Below are 17,173 nucleotides of genomic sequence, written 5' to 3' on the forward strand. Positions count from 1 at the left end.
AATAAAGGCTAAAATAAAATAAGTAGTTGGTGCCTGTCAAAAAGGGGACATTACAAATATTCAAACTCAGATTTAGGCAAAAGGAATACAATATGATGATTAAACCAGAAGATTCTCCGCAAGTTAATAACCAATTCCTTTCAGAATAATATTCAAGATTTCAGGCATATAGAAATGCATTACAGACCCACAATGATAAAACCAAAAAACTTCCATACAACTCCGTAAACACGTTATTGCATTATACAATAGCAACACAATAACCAGCACAAAAACCCAATTTTAAATACAAATTAACAGTCAAATTGGAATACTAGAGAAAGAACCTGTAAACGCGAATGAAACATGTGAACTGATGTCTCCCAAGACAATGGGTTTGCTTCCACTGTCTGCCAGCATGAGGTGCTACGTCCTCAAACTAGCTGAAAGTTGAAGCTTTCTGCAAACTCTCACAAGAGAGAAAACTAAACCGAATCACAAATCAAGCATACCCAACAATGAGCCTCTTTCCCCTTTTATTACACAAACTAAGACTCTTTGACTCCCCTCTAGCTTTCGTCGTATTCCCTTGTGACTCTTCAACTTCTCTCTGGCATTTCATCTTATTCCTTCTTGACCTTTTGCCCTCTTTATAACATTAAATTGACCTTTTAATAATTTGAGTCCACGTCTCATAGTCAAGCTTATCATTATATAAAATATGACTTCAATATTTCTAATGTCCCAAAGGGGACATTACAAATCTCCCCTCCTTAAAATTACTTGTCCTTAAGCAATCAATACCAGGATCCCATACAAGTCTGAAGGTAGCCCTGTAGCCCAAACTAAAAACAATTTCGGCCACACTGCGAAGCAAGATGTCACTCTGCAATCTATCTCTCAATCGGATCCCTGGATCCCATATCTCTTTGAAAAAACTCTACACCTGTAAATTGAACAACTCTAATCATCACTGTGTCCAACCTCAAACTGAATAGAATATCAAGGTCCTCAACAAGCCATAAACACATATGATCAACACCTGGATCCCAAACCCATAATGCACCAATCATGCTAATACCTAGATCCTATATCACTACATGTGCATAATCTATCCTCTCAACCAACCATGTGTTGCTAACATATGCGAGAGAATGTTGAATCCAACTAAGAACTTGACTCCAACTAAGATCACAAGCACTGCTAGAGTTAAATAAAGATGGGAACTCAACATCACGCCAACCAACTCCTTGAAACATTACTGACCATGCGGTCGGTCCCACAAGCAAACAAAAAACATCCATCTTCCCAACTATCTAGAATATCCTGTCATTCCATACGAGAAAATAGTAGATTCTCCAAGATATCAAACTGCCACAACATTGCTCATCTCACAGGTGTGCTGAATTTATAACTGTATTGAAGATTTGCAAGCTAGATATGGCTTCCTCCTTCATGAAAAGAAATGTAACCAACCGAGTACCCATATTACGCTCGACATGTGTGATAATAGAGTAACTGTAAGCATTAAATAAATGATCAGAAAAGTCAATCAATGAATACCAATCAATACTGTCTTCTCTCATTATATGCTCCTTGGCCATGTAAGTGAAAAGTCCATCATGTCCCTCTATCAAATGTAATAAATCAATCATCACCTAGCTGCAATCAGTATCAATCGATAATTGTTGATCAACATCAAAAGCTATTCCACTCTCAAACTCAAATAAGGGATTCTCCAGTATCCACATAGCATCCATCTCAAAAAGTGAGTTACTATGATCTAACCAATCAGAATTATATTGATTGAAAGTATTATCATCATAAGAACAATTATCCTCCGGTGTTGCTACACATTTAGCTGATCCGAAAGATGATTCATCAATCCTATAGTCATCAACCAACAGACATGATATCATAATGCATAAAGATTCCTTTGAATTCCCAAGTAGCTGACCCATATTTGTGTCTTTTTCAACCTAGTGGTCCTGTATAATATCGTCAACTTCATCCTTGTTAAGCTGCCCATATGACTTAGTTTTGTCTTTCTTTTCATTCCCCATTATAGGTTGAAACAATTTTTCTTCCCTTTTTTCTACAATCTTGCACCCAACTAAAAATGGTTTCAATTTATGTTCACATTGTTTGATGATACTGCCAACCAACCTATAAGCATCAAAAGAAGTGGCATGTGTTTGTTTCAATTCAGCCAATAAGGTAGAAAACAAATTTTGTGAATCATCATCACTCTCTTCGATTATCAAGAACATAATGGATTGCATAAAGGATATAACATCTCCCTTAAGGTCCCCTTTAATAGCAATCATGAATTGTTGGAACATATCATGAATTAAGTCTTCACAACCAAGGTCCAACAAAATCACACAAGCACAAAGTTTTGCTATTGTTTCTAAAATATTGACTGCCTTACCAAAGGATGGATTATGGATATTACATAATTTTTGAAAGCTTTCTGCAATCAACTAGAATACCTCTTTCATCACTTTCCTGTTGTATGGATCATAGGGTGCAATTATTCTCATAATTTGAACAATACATTGCATGACTACAAATCTTACCTCTTTATCAGGATGTCTCAACAATGCTGCCTTAGCCAAAGGAATCACAACAAGAATGATATTCACATGTTTACTTTTTGAATCTAGTTGTTCCATTGTGGATAGATAATTCTCTGTTGAGTAACCCATGTTTTGATTGAGGAAAATATGCAAGCTTTCGTCTTATATTGTAGAGCTTTTCTTCAAGGTTTTGATCCTTGTCCTTGACAGTAAATTTGGGTAGCTGCCTAAACATGTTTACAAAATTCAGATGCAACCCAAGCAACTACTATTTCTGAAAATGTCCACCCCTATTCCGATGTGTTTTGAGTCTTCCCCACACTGGATTGATTGTTGAGTCCCAAACAAGTGGTGCCCAAGCAGGTTCAACTAATGGGAATTTCTGCAACAATTGTCTATTGTAATTGTATCACGCCTTCAATGTCAATCCAATTTTTATTTGATTTGAAAATAGATGGTATAGTCTTACTACCATAAACGCTTCTCTAGGTTCCATTACAATGACCTCATAATGATGTCGTTTTTTATATGACATATATAGTACAAAAATATGTAGCACTCTTTGCTACATCGACTAACACATCAACACCCTCCAATCTCCTGTAGAAGTCCAATACTTAACTTCTCAGTATTTCCATTCACGGCAATATTTGCTAACGCACAACAACCCTTTCAGTACGTGTTATATTTACCATTAAAATACACCTCTTAATAGCATCCACTAACAATCACATCATATCTGTCTGACATCATTCCTTTGGACTTGACTTCACGCAATCAAGCTAACACCCAGGCAACTAGCTTAATCATAGTTTTGCCTTCAAGCCGTCACACTGCTCTCAGATTTGACATGATCTATTACTACCAAGATACAACGACAACCATGTAAGAGCTACTTACGTTATGTATTCTTTTATTTCCACGAAATGAATGAACCTTTGCCTATCGTCCAATCTCATGCACCCAATGACACATGTCACTTCTATTCTCCTGTGGCCTTTCGATTATAAGAGTTAGCTTAGTGTTGATACATATACTTGCAATTTCTTTGTAACGGTAGCGGATTTATTAAAGCATCCAAAAGCACGACAAATTGGGACTCTGAATGGGTGCAGTGCAATCAACTTCTACACAGTTGTTCACTTGTCGGTTCCTGCTAAACTTCATGGCACACGAAGTTTGATATTTAAACAATCAATAGCTTGCTTGGTGGGCCCGACATCTTCCTAAACGAATATTAAAACCATCACTATTTAATGCTCCCAATAAGAAACCAACAAATGTTTCTGCGTTGCCAAGAGTTGAGAATACATTACAAGGAACGCTTAGAATATAGATTTCCAACTCTCACCAACGTCTCATGAGTATAGGTGTGATTCTTTTCTGAAATCGTCTCTCAAAAATTTTAAAATTGTCGTGAAAACTGGAGGCACCTGGCTGCGGCTAGTAAATTCAGCATTATCTAATGGTATCCATAACCATAAAACTGCCCTCATGATCCTATAGAGATTTAAGAATGCAGTTGTATGAGCTTCTTCAGGAACTGTGACCAGTTTGGACAACGATCTTCTCCCTTCGCCAAAATTCTTGATTATTGCTTACATTAGCGATACCTTAATACCGGTCCACAAAATGATATTTTGTTCTCTGCATACTCTTGCTTAGCGTTCCTCTAACTGCAACCCGACCTTGGCTTTGGCACCCGTATTTCATCACCTTCTAAATATTCTACTCAACATTCGCGTATTAATTTATGTGGCTCCCGAAAAAGTTATGCAACACACCTGCCAAACTCCCGCAATGGAATGTTTTGAATTAATTTTGATCTTTATCATGTCGTCCCATGAATAAGTTCTGAGCATACGTTTAGACTATAGGAAAATATATCAACTCATTGAGGAGAACCCAATTTCTTCTTTGTACCCGTAAACTTAATATCGGGTTTCACAATTAAAATATTTATTTTTCTCCATACATTTATTTGTGAATGATTGTCGTAGCAGTATTTGGTTGTCCTCCTGTAACCGAGCCTCCACCTTTTCTTATACTGCACAACATATGTGAGAACTGGTATTATATATGGCCAGATATTTTATACTCCTCTTTCCTACACCTTTCGTGGGTCCTGGTCCTATGGCTTCTCCTTGTCAATGAGAAACAACTTTCTCCAATATTCCTCATGGCTAACATTAGGGACCTTGACTGAAGCAAATGCACTATACTTCCCACCAGTTACTAGAGAAATAATGTAATAGTACTGTCAACTGATTGCTACTGAGTGTGAGAGTCGCTCTTCTCTTTTGGTTCCTCAAGCTTGATGCTTACATCCTCTGAAATATCAAACAACCATGTTCAGAAAGCCCTTCGCACAAGAATTTGGATCATGGATAGTAGTCACCTCCTATTCCAACAAAGGTATAAGATTTGAAACATTAAAGCCCACAGCTATCATCGTTTCAACTCATGAGAATGTGCAAATAAATTTCCAATCCTTAGAGAAAAGGACTATGATCAATAGATATTGTATCTCTGCAATTACTTCACATAGTAATACTAGTAATGATCACTTGCTGCCCTTGATCCATAAACTTCAAAATCCCGTTTCAAGATAATCTTTCAAGTAAACTCACTTCTGCCCAACAAGATGGTAGGTTTGATAGCTCTGATACCACTGAAATATCCCTAACCGAATATTTACTAAATTTTTCTTTCAACAATATATTCAGAACTAAAACCTTGCAGATGTATTCCAGCACAATCAAATCCAATACAAAATCCAACAGATGTTTAACCAACTTCAAACTCAAATTTAGGCAAATGGAATACAATACAATGATTAAACCAGAAGATTCTCCACAAGTTAATAACCAGTTCCTTTCAGAATAATATTCAGGATTTCAAGCATATAGAAATGCATTACAGACCCACAATGATAAAACCAAAAAACTTCCATACAACTCCGTAAACGCATTATTGCATTATTCAACAACAACACAATAACCAGCACAAAAACTCAATCTTATATACAAATTAACAGTCAGATTGGAATACTAGAGTAAGAACCTATAAGGGTGAATAAAGCATCTGAACTGATGTCTATCGGGATGATGGGTTTGCGTCCACTGTCTGCCAGCACGAGGAGCTACGTCCTAAAACTAGTTGAAAGCTGAAGCTTTCTAAAATCTCTCACAAGAGAAAAAACTGAACTGAATCACAAATCAAGCATACCCAACAATGAGCCTCTTTCCCTTTTTATTACACAAACTAAGACTCTTCGACTCCCCTCTGACTTTTGTCCTATTCCCTTATGACTCTTCAACTTCCCTCTAGCATTTCATCTTATTCCTCCTTGACCTTTTGCCCTCTTTATAAAATTAAATTGACCTTTTAATAATTTGAGTCTACGTCTCATAGTCAATTTTATCATTATATAAAATAAGACTTCAATATTTCTAATGTCCCAAAAAGGGGACATTACATATAATCACATATCAAAAAAAATTGTATATATAATCCATATGAGATCGAATAGAGTCAAGTACAGAAATTCACAAGTGCAAGTCTATTAGAATTTGATCTATCTCTCTTATAATCAAAAAATTGTGATCCTTACTCTGAAATAATTGAAGTATTATCAAATCAGAAATGTTCACATTTGTGAAATATCATTGCATTATTATTCTGATCATAAACCGCAAAGAACCATAAGTCAAAAAAAGCACCATTCAAGAGATAGTAAAATAAAAAAGATACCTATATTCTTATCTACAATAATCTAATCTATGTCAACACTTTTGGGCATTTAAGTCGTCCCAAGTACTATCCAAGGCATAAATATGGTATGAAGAGGACATATATGTCAGTTATTATCGCCATGTGGAATTAAGGAGTTTTTATGAGTATTGGAAGTATCTCCCTTGAAGAGAATTAGGAGATTGCCCCCTCGAAATGGCATATTATTATCAAATATTTGAAGCATATTATATTTATCTTGTGCAAGTCTTTTCATTATAAGTTGTATGAGATCATGATCTTGACATTGAAAGCAAAGGCGTTTTCTTAAAAAAAATTAGTAATTTTTAATATTGTATCTTCCAAATTTGGAGAATTTTTTTTTGTTTTCAAAGTAGAGATTATTGAAGATTTTACTGTTCATTTGCCTCTTTTTTTCAGATGTGCCATTTCCCTTGGTGGCCATACAAGCTGAGAGGTGGCAGGGGAGTTTGTAGAGAGTGCAAGCAAGGTTTTGGAGGGGAGTTTCTGCTGCTATTGAGGCATCTAGGACCTTCCTTCTTAAACACATCCAATTTGTGGCTTCTGTAGGTGATATTGGGAAGTGGCATCCAAGTTCATTGATGACTATTTGCAGATTAAATGTAAAATCAGACCTAAGCATTTCTAGAATTAATGAATAAGTTTGTATTGAGTAATTGAAGCATTTTAATTAATGAGTAAGTTTGTATTGTGTAATTGAAGCATTTTCCCTATGTAGGTAGTATTCATTTTGATGATGTATTGTATCGAAATTCTGAAATCAAATGTCAAACTATTTCTATTTGTGGATATTTCTGAATATTGGGATTTGAATAGCTATTTCAATCATTGAAGCAAATAGTTTATTGCAACATCTATTTCTGTACTTCTTTCCCACATTGCAAGACACACTCAAATCAGAAAAAATCAAGGTTGCATGGGTACTCGTACCCACACCCCTGGTACTCGTACCCACCGAGTACCCACGTACCCAAGTACTGGGTACACGTATCCCACGTACCGGGTACTTGGTGGAGAGCATCATAGCTAAGGACCTTGATTAAGATTCTGATTTTGGTTTTTTATTTTTGTATTAGCTTGTTGTTTATCGAACTTAATTCAATACCAAATCAGTTTGAAACTTTGATACTCATTAACAATAAACTTTATCACTGTTCAAGTCATAAGTTTATCATTTGCAATATGTCATTGTTATATGATTTAGGATCCTCTTGTTCATGTTTAAAGTCTGCCTTCTTTGTTATGCATCTAAGCATTTATCATGTATTATTATTTCAAACATATAGCAAATCTGAAATTGAAAACAATACATTACATTTGCAAACTTTATCACTGTTCTTGTTTTAAAAAATCATTGTAATGACTCATAATTTCAGATTTTTTGAAAATATAAAGGTATAATTTTTAAATAAGTTTGACATACCCAAGTCCCTTCGTCCCCTATTATGAAAAATACTTTAAACATTAAACATTCAGCAATAGCATATATATATATTTCAAATTTCTTGTTTTGAATGCTCAATGTCATGACTCATGACATATATTTTGATTTTTATATTTTCTATAAAATATTAATAATATAGAAAAAATAGGCATACACACGTACCCCCGTCCCCTATTTTGAAAAATATGCGTTCCCGTACCCGTCCCCGTTCCCGTACCCACGTACCCGTGCAACCTTGGAAAAAATACAAATAAAAATGAAAAAGAAAAAAGAGTGCATATTACAACTTTCTGGTTTCTTCTGAGAGAAGCATTCAAAAAATGTTGTCCATCTTTTTCTGTGCATTGCTAGTACAAATGGCAATGATAAGATTTTCCGAAGAAAATAAGATTCACTTATCATCATCTTTGAACTTAACATCTATTGTTGCAAGTTAACTTATAATCAAGTTAAATGCAATCAAGGAAAGAATTTCTTGACACAATTACTGTCGCCCACGACGTGAATCTCTGGTGCCTTGGCATGTGTGGGTTGTCTTTCTTTGTGCCTGCCTTGTCCAAGTAGTTTTATGTGTGGTATGGTTTTCTTCCTTCTTGTGTTGAGAGTCCTTGTATGTTGATTGAGGATTCACTCACGCATATGTGATCTCTCCTGTGTGTCTATGTGCTTGCATATGGATGGTAGCTTGCAGGTTGATACAGGGGTGGAGAGTTGTGGAGAAGATGCTAATAGAAAAGGGAAAGATGGAAATGCTAAAATATTCAATAATTTTTGCATATTATGCTGCCAAAAGAAGCTAGGTTCAAAGTGGAGCTCGGAAGACATCATGCACGTACAAGCAAAGCAGAAGGTTACTTCAGAGATGAACAATCCAAGGGAGGTAAGAATCCTCTATTACCTCGATGATGGGGCTTCAGAGATTTACAATCCAAAGGAGGTAACGACCCTCTCTTATCTCAAGTGTTAGCTTCTTCTAACAAGGTAATGTCGAATGCTCTTAATAAAGTTGATAAGATAAGATAAGATAAATATATTAATGTCCAACCAAAAACCACCAAAAGGTCTATGGGACTGAAAGATTACAGCAAGAAATCTATCAACAGGACCACCAAACGGTGTCCGAAAAAAGCCAACAGCAAAAACAAGAAGATGAAGAAAGAAACAGAGAGCTGCAGCAACAAGGAGTAGGAGTCCTTTCTAGGCAAAAAGAAGTCAGCCATCGAAGGAGAAGACTTGTGGATGTACAAAACCTCTAGTCTGCTTCCATGGTCTCGTGGAAGACTGTGTCTGGGGTCTAACAGATCTAGAGTGATCACATGATCTAGTAGAGCTAGATGACCTCTTCACACCACGTATAGGAGATAAGGGTGTGAAAAAAGCAGTAATCAGCTGAATAGAAGAATGCTGGTGAGGAAGCAGTGACTGTAAAGTACTATCTGAAGCAAGGTAGCCTCCTCAAGATAAAGTGCAAGGCATCTCTAATCACAGTAACTAAAGAAATCTGAAAGAAAAGAACAATCTCGAAACAAGCAGTAGAATCTCCCTCTGATCTCATAATAGATAGGGCACCGGAAAATAAAGTGAATCTCAGTCTCGACCTCCTGTAAAGTACACAGCGTACAGATCCGCTCCCCACTGTCAATATGATGGTCGGTTTGAGCCCGAAGAAGGTGAGAACCAACCCTGAAGGATCCAAGTGAGATACACAGGGCATGAGACCACTGCCGAGATAAGTAATTAGGACAAACAATAATCCCATCACATATCTCCAAAAAGTGCTCTGCACAAAAGGTCATCCTCAGACGTAACCCACCAGGCGGATTAGTCCAGGTAGTAATGATATATTGTCTATAGATATCAAGTCTAACATGTTCTTTCAGCTCCTTTCGCGAGGGGAGGAGGTGATCAAGGGCATTCAGCATGAACAAGTAAGGGAAGAGGCGATCAATATCAATCCCAATCGATCTCATTAGAGAAGAAGCCTGGGCATACCAGCAATGAGCTTGAGAACACCTATCAGAACTTGCAATATCAACAGAAGAACAATATGCCAAGTAGGAATATTGTTCCCATTCACTAGTTGAATCAGTGAAACCCCGCAGATGATGAAGAAACCAAACCAGATCAAAAATAGCTACAAGACTGAAGGGATGTGCGCCAAACTCAACAAGAATGATACTATGAGGAGTGAACCTGTGGCATTTGATGATGCATAGTAAGAGCAAAGTTTGAACCCATTCAATCGATGCCCAATCAGAACCAAGAAGAGACGGGCCCCAAACCAAAGAGCCATAAAGAACCGTCAGTCGAACAAGGGAGTCCAAGAGGGATAGTTTGGACAAGGTATCCTAAAAGTGGTGACTAAAACACTGATTCTCAAGCATGGCAAGAGAACCCATACCCTTATTAACTCTGGACTGAATCGTCGGTCTCATACTGAAGCGAGGCCCAGAGAACTTAACACCAATATGCATGTAAGAGGAAGTGATCTCAATCTCATGGCCCTAAAAAAAGAAGTGAAGATGGGAAGTCTTCAAGCAATTAAAAATCGTAATTCGAGTCTTACCCAAGTTAACCACAAGCTAGTGCTGATCAAAAAGGAAGCCAAACCATCTAACAGCCTCTGTAAACACTCTGGGGAAGAACCAAGAAGAACCACATCATCCGCAAAAAGAAGAATGGAGATTAGGACCTAGTGTAAGTAACAACCATCCCCTGGGAGCGATGACTTTGAAAGGAAGTCCTCAAGCTCATCAATATATAAATCAAATTAAGTAGGGGAGAGAGGGCAGCCCTACTTGACCCCTATGGTGCTATGAATTGGATCAGAGAAGCCCTCCAGGGTCCTGAATCTACCCACCATAGTCTCATAAAGTCTCATAATAGCAGTAAGAAGCATCTATGAAATCCCAATCTCCCGAAGCCTCTCAAAAAGAGTCATCCAAAGAACAAAATCAAAAGCCTTCTGGAAGTCCACAAAGCAACAGTTTACCTTCTCTGATGTATGTCTAGCCTCCTCAATAATAGCCTGTAAAGTGAAAATATGGTCCATAGTCTGATAGTTGGTCTGGAAACCAGCCTGCCCTCTAGCTCTACAACCTTTCTTGTCAAGCTCACTAGATAACATAGCGTTAAGAACTGTCGCATATAGCTTTGCAAATGTGTGCCCAATCATAATGGTTTTGTACTTCCCAGGATTAGAGACAAGACTAGTCTTATGAATAGGATAAATCAAGCACCTGGACTAAGAAGTCGGGAATCCAGTACACATCACTCTATTAAATAGTATAGAGAGATAGGGGATCAAAACCGAGGCACCAAACTTGACGAGTTTAGCTTGGAACCCCTCCTCATTAGCAGCTATGCTACATTTCATGGATCTGATGGCCTCATAGATATATGAGGGGGTAAATAAATGGCCGAAAGGAGGCGGAATGGGGTAAATAGGAGGCTATCTCGGGATATCATAAAGAGCCGTGCTATGAATGGTAAGGGAGCGAAAGTCGAGGGTGGAGGGTAGAGGGTAGAGGGGAACTGCGGGGAAAAAGGGTATGCCAAAAAAGCTAGCGGTTGCGGATCAGTGTGGCAAAGAGATTTGCATTGGACAGCGGCAAAAGATCGTTTCTTATGACAAAGAAAATGAAAATAGGACGAGCGAAGGTGTGTAAAGTCAGGGGAGCGGCCCTCAAAAGCAAAACACATTGCGCGATGAAAGACTTTGCAGTCAGCATCGAACCATTGGTTCATAGGGCAAGTATTACAGAGTTTACTGCAGAGGAGAAGCGGAGGGCAATGAGGTATGGAAAGGATGGTGGCCTTCCAAATGGCTGCCGCAATCAGGTCAAACATGGAAGAGGCCTCACAAGAGCTAGAGAAGCAAGCAAGATTAAGGAGTCCTGAGAGATGAAAGGAAAAGGGCTCACCATCACCATCCAGGAAGCGAAAGTGGATGGGTGAACGAACAACGGATGAAGAGGGATGACATGACAAAAGAGGAGGCGAGATAGGAGAAGAGATGTGAGTACGAAACTAAGGAGAGCATGGTCCACAAGGGGAAGGTGCAAGATGGTGAAGTTGTGAATGAGAGAGATGAAGGAGGGAAAGGTGAAGGCATAATCAACCATGCTAGCTCCACCACAATAAGGCTAGCAAGTGAAGATCTCTGATTCAGGAAAGCAAGAATGACCATTCAAGATCACAAGTCCGGATGACTCACAAAGCTGCTGATTTACTAGCCCCCTGCAAACAAATACATTAGTAATTCTTAACCAAATGTTAATGCAGTCACACACGTTAGCAATTCACTAACAATGCAATTTCATTTAGGGTTGCAAGTTATTAGTCAATGTCAATGCAGACCCAGTTGAGCAATTCACTAACAATGCAATATTATGTAGGTTTGCAAGTAAAAAAGAAGCAAAGGTAATAAAGGCAGCCCTCGAAAAAGATTACCTAGCTTCAAGACAACATATCAGTTAAAGGAAGTTAAAGAATTTCCTCTTCAACTCTAATCTAAGGGAAGAGAAAAAGATGTTCACATCTTTGGACTCAAACTTAACCAGCTTCATGGCAACTGGTTAGCATCTTGACAACTCTTTGTTTGCAGGCGGCTAGTAAATCAGCACTATTGAACTCACTTATTTCAAATTGCAATTCAGAATCAGCATCTTGAAGGGCTAATGTCTATCCTACTAGTAGAATCTTAATGGTAAAATTACTTATCCTAGAATCCCCATCAACACTAATTCCACATAAATCAGGGGGATCAGAGATCTGACTACATCTTATCAGACCCAGTGTGTGAGAGTTTCCATCAACAGTCACAAATCCAGGTGGAAAGCTTGATTAAATTGGCAGAAATCACATCATACTCTGAGAACTTAGAGCAGCCAATATATTACCTGGGTGATCATAACAGATTCCAACCACATCACCTGTGCCCTCTCATCATCAAACCTTTTTTACACAGAAATTAAGGAGATGGCAGGTCTGTAGCATTTTAAGAGCCATCCAGCAGAACACTCACTCTCAGATCTGGCAGGGAGGGCATCAAGATACTCCAAATTACCTACTGGTGGGCACGGTCCAGATCAGCAAGCATTGAGTCACCCTAAGAAGTGTGCAACTTCAACACACCTGCATTATTGACCTACCTGGGCGAACTAGCAATAGTAACAGACCAGAAAATATCTTAAACTTGACCATCAGTCTCATTGTGCTCAGTTTATGCACTGATTGTTTGTATATTCCTTATAATGCATTTTCTAAACTGGGTCTATTGTCAGCAATACTAAAGAAACAGTTGATTTCATAGAGATCTATTTGTAATCTGTGGATAGAAATTTCATTCTGCGCTGTGTAGGTAAATAGATCTGTCAATCTGGTTGCTGTAAATGTTATTTCTTTCTAATTTTATAGCTGAACAGTGAAAAAACATATATTAAGGTTCACAATAAGTAGAGAACAGTATCCTACAAGCCCTAGGATATTAAATCTAGATTCAAAGGAAGTAGTTTTAACTGCAGTCCAAGGGAAGGAGGAGGAGGATATTTTACTTCAATTCCAAATATGAACACCTAATCCGGTGGAAAACTAATGGCGAGGCTCTATAGTCTGGGAGAGAGGAATCCAAAGTGTCAAGAACTTAAGAGAATTGGGTTTGTCAGTCAATCCCAAAATCATTATCAACGTCATAGAGCAAATTATTTAAGTGGGAATTCAACCTCTAAAGTGAATGTGACGTGATTTATCAACTGCATGGCTCTTGAGTGGGCAGTAGATGGAAAACATAGAGAACCCTGAAAGTAGCTTCCCTTCTACCATGCCTTGGTTTGTGGAAGGACGGTTCTTGAAATCTGGTATTTTGGTGCAGGATGAAAGATTTGGCATTTCTGATGATACTCTGCTGCAGTCTGATATTTTCTAGAGCAGAATTTCGACTGCATGATTCTAAATATATCTGTCCTCTGGTCATGAGGAGTCCTCAATCAAATACTGGTATTGGAAGGACTAGCTTTCGTTTGTACTTACTGATCTTGCATATCCATGATGTACTTTTACAGTGTCACAATTTAACGTCGACAAATTTTTAACAGATTGTACCCTTCTATTTAAAAGAAAAAAAAAATCTTTGGCAGGTCCACAGAGGCTTATGGCAAACATGAACTTTATTTAGTGATTTCTTTGGCTTTTACTATAGTCTCCCGCTATAATATATTTTCGGTCTTCCAGGTGACGACATGAAGTAAAATCTTTTTCAGATTAAGTTGAGAATTTTGAAGGCCGACCAAAAAAGCTAGCAATACAAATTTGACATGTGATGTAGCCATAAGATCTTTAGACGATATGAATTGTTCGACCAAAACTAAAAATGAATCAGGTTTGTGGATATATTGCGGTGTCAAATTCCATCATCATAATCTTACAATAATGAATGAAGCATTTTAATGACGTCCATGAGACCATCCGTCTATGACAGCCAATTACTATTAAAAAGAGGCCCAAATAAGATTGTGGAACTGTGACCGCAATACTGAGCAGGTTTCTCGGGTTTCTCTATTTGAATCAAAGCAAACGACTATCTCGGAAAAGTAAATAGAACAACAAGAACAAGATAGGATTGAAAAGGGCAATTGAGTGAATTATAGTAGAATATCGCAACACCGAAATTTTGGGTTTATATTGTATACAGCCCCGATCTTAAAATCATTTTAAAAACCTAGATCGCCACAACACAGTAATCAATATCGAAATACCTCGCTCTTTATGAACAAACAATTACTGAAAAAACTTTATGCCGCGCCAATTTAAAACCATTATAAACAGACTTACAAGTAATCTACCTGAACGGATTGAGATATCGCCATTGATGAAGCTATGAAATCTGTCACTCCACACAGCTCTACTGTTCAAAACAATTAATGGAAATGCCAATTCAGATTGTACGCATTTTGGAAATCGCTCCATTGAATTGAAGAGACAAAACATTCGTGTGGGAGAATCCGAGACATTTTGTTTCATTCGATCATTTGTCTTTTCCACACTAGGATGGGCCATTTTTGGGAGGAGATTTCAGATTCAAAACCCAATCCAATCTCAGCACGGCCGCTCGTTTTCATTTGTATCTGCCAATGGTTTGAATTAGAATTTAGATGTTACGTTGCATCGGTTATTCACTAATTCAGACCGGCTCGGTCAGTGATAACGCCAAAGCTGTTTTTTTTTTCAAATTTTTAACGGTTTCGTTTCATGACAGTTATTTGTCAGGAATTTGCCACTGCCAAATGCGGTGAACAATGAAGATCAATCTCCTCCCCTTTCTTTTCGTAAGCTTATTTAATTTTATACTTCCATCTTAACTTTTCAGAAAAAAAAATTGAGGCTAGTTATAATTTTTTATATATATAAAAGAGTCTATTATGTAGGTTATGAAAGTTAATAGATTTTTTTAAGGTATGAATAGTCTTTCATTATTAATTGAATATTAAAGTTACATATTCACAAACAAAAAAAAGGGTTAGGGATATATGATCACTAGAACTTCATACGTCAACAAGGTTAACATGTTGGTCAGGCAAAGACCATCCATCAACATTATCTTCTTTATCTTGTTCCTCCTCATTTCTAGGAGGTGAAATAGTCACGGCCATTGGAAGAAAGGACCATTTGGAAGAAGTGGCCTTGGGCCATGCAAAACCACCACAAGTGGTAGGCCAACCAATAGCAACAGGAGCAGGACCCAAGGACCAGTGAAAGCCACGTCATGATGGAGAAGCTAAGCAATGACACCATCCACCATTCTCACCCCCAAGAGAGCAACAAGAAGCTTGCGACCGAGGTGTTTGGGAGCGGCAGGTGAAAGAACTACAACCCTAGTAACGGCCAAGGGGCAAAGTGTGGTCAGCAGAACATAATCTGGTGGCACTCTGACCAACGTACAAGGGGCATTCCCCCAATGGTTGACCAACTCCTTACATTGTTACATGTACAAGCTCTAGTATACATAGAAACATTTATATCTAGAAAGTTGTGAGTGAAAAGAACATTCCTATCCTTCCAAAAGTTAAATTTGATGATTAGATTTATTCAATTAGCTTCACTAAATTTCAAGCTAGGATTCTCAAGCCCTTTCATTATATATATATATATATATATATATATATATATATATATATATATATATATATATTATTGCAACCAATATATATGTGAATATATATAAAAATTTACTCTAAGCCAACTTGTGACTTATCTCTTAATTATATTTCTAATGTAAATAATGTATTGTGCTTGATAGCAGAAGATGTGTAGATGATCGAATCAAAGACTTGAATATGATGTGTGCTCTAACATCAATATGACAAAAGATTTAATCTAAATATTATGTCTTTCACTGTCAATCTAAATACTAACCAAGAACTACTTGGAATTATGTGTTCGTCGTGTTTGAAGGAGAAATCAAGCACTTATTATATATCATATGATATGTAGGGGTGTGACCCAATAGACGCCCACTGTTCACCCACACAACTTAAGTTGGAGGATAAACATAAGTTCGAGACTAGTTAAATGAATCATCTTTGACTAATCAAGCTTGAGCATGCGATTTGGCAGATGAGATGACAAGACTTGATGCGGACATGAAAAAGTGATGTGACACATGTTGATAGTGAAAATGGGACTATATGTTGAAATTATTAAGCCCGATGTAGACACCATACTTTGTTCACCCTCATCACAGGTCGCCTTCAAAATCACATGCAATATGCCTAATTTAATATTTAATGGTCAAGTCAACTAATCGAAGGGAAAGTATATATAAAATCTTTGATTTATAATTTTGATTATATATGTATGTATGTATGTATGTATGTATGCACTTAAAAATTGTCAAGTAAATTAATTAAATATTTTAGTATTTCATTAATAAAGTCTCTTCTATTAACTTTAATAAATTATTTAATTTATTAAGTTAATTCGCCTTTTTCTTAATTAATTAAATATTATATATTTAATTAATAATTTATCCTCTATTAACTTTAATAAAAAAATTAATTTATTAAGTTAATTCACTTGCTAATAATTAATTAAATATTTCTATATTTAATTAATATTATTCGTTTATTAGTATTATAAATTATTTAATTTATTAAACTAATTCACCTAAGTCAATTACACTATCCTATGTCTCTCAAATAATTTTATTAAGTAATTTATTTAAATTACTTAGCTATCTACTCGCCCAAATGACTCAATCTTTCAGTCCACCTAAGTAGTCCAAGTCATGTGCCACCTCATAGTTGCCCCAATAATTAATTTTAATTAATTATTAAAAATCCTATTTATCCTCACCCATGTGTCTTATTTTATGGGACTAAAAGATGATATGTGGCCTTGA

At 37.0% G+C, this 17,173-nt stretch overlaps 1 protein-coding gene across 1 annotated transcript in view; it reads right to left on the reverse strand.

The window, feature by feature from the left end:
• The window catches only part of LOC149544629 (serine/threonine-protein kinase VIK-like), a 107,344-nt gene extending 92,255 nt beyond the window's left edge, over window positions 1–15,089 (reverse strand). The window contains exon 1 of the mRNA XM_089795223.1: window positions 14,619–15,089. Within this exon, the coding sequence (XP_089651349.1) occupies window positions 14,619–14,642 (24 nt within the window). The 5' untranslated portion in view covers window positions 14,643–15,089. The remainder of the gene's footprint in view (window positions 1–14,618) is intronic.
• Window positions 15,090–17,173: the final 2,084 nt, after the last annotated feature.

This window comes from Cupressus sempervirens, chromosome 8 (assembly GCF_028749045.1).
Source record: "Cupressus sempervirens isolate cs-2001-9-10 chromosome 8, ASM2874904v1, whole genome shotgun sequence".
In the NCBI taxonomy this organism is placed as follows: Eukaryota; Viridiplantae; Streptophyta; class Pinopsida; order Cupressales; family Cupressaceae; genus Cupressus; species Cupressus sempervirens.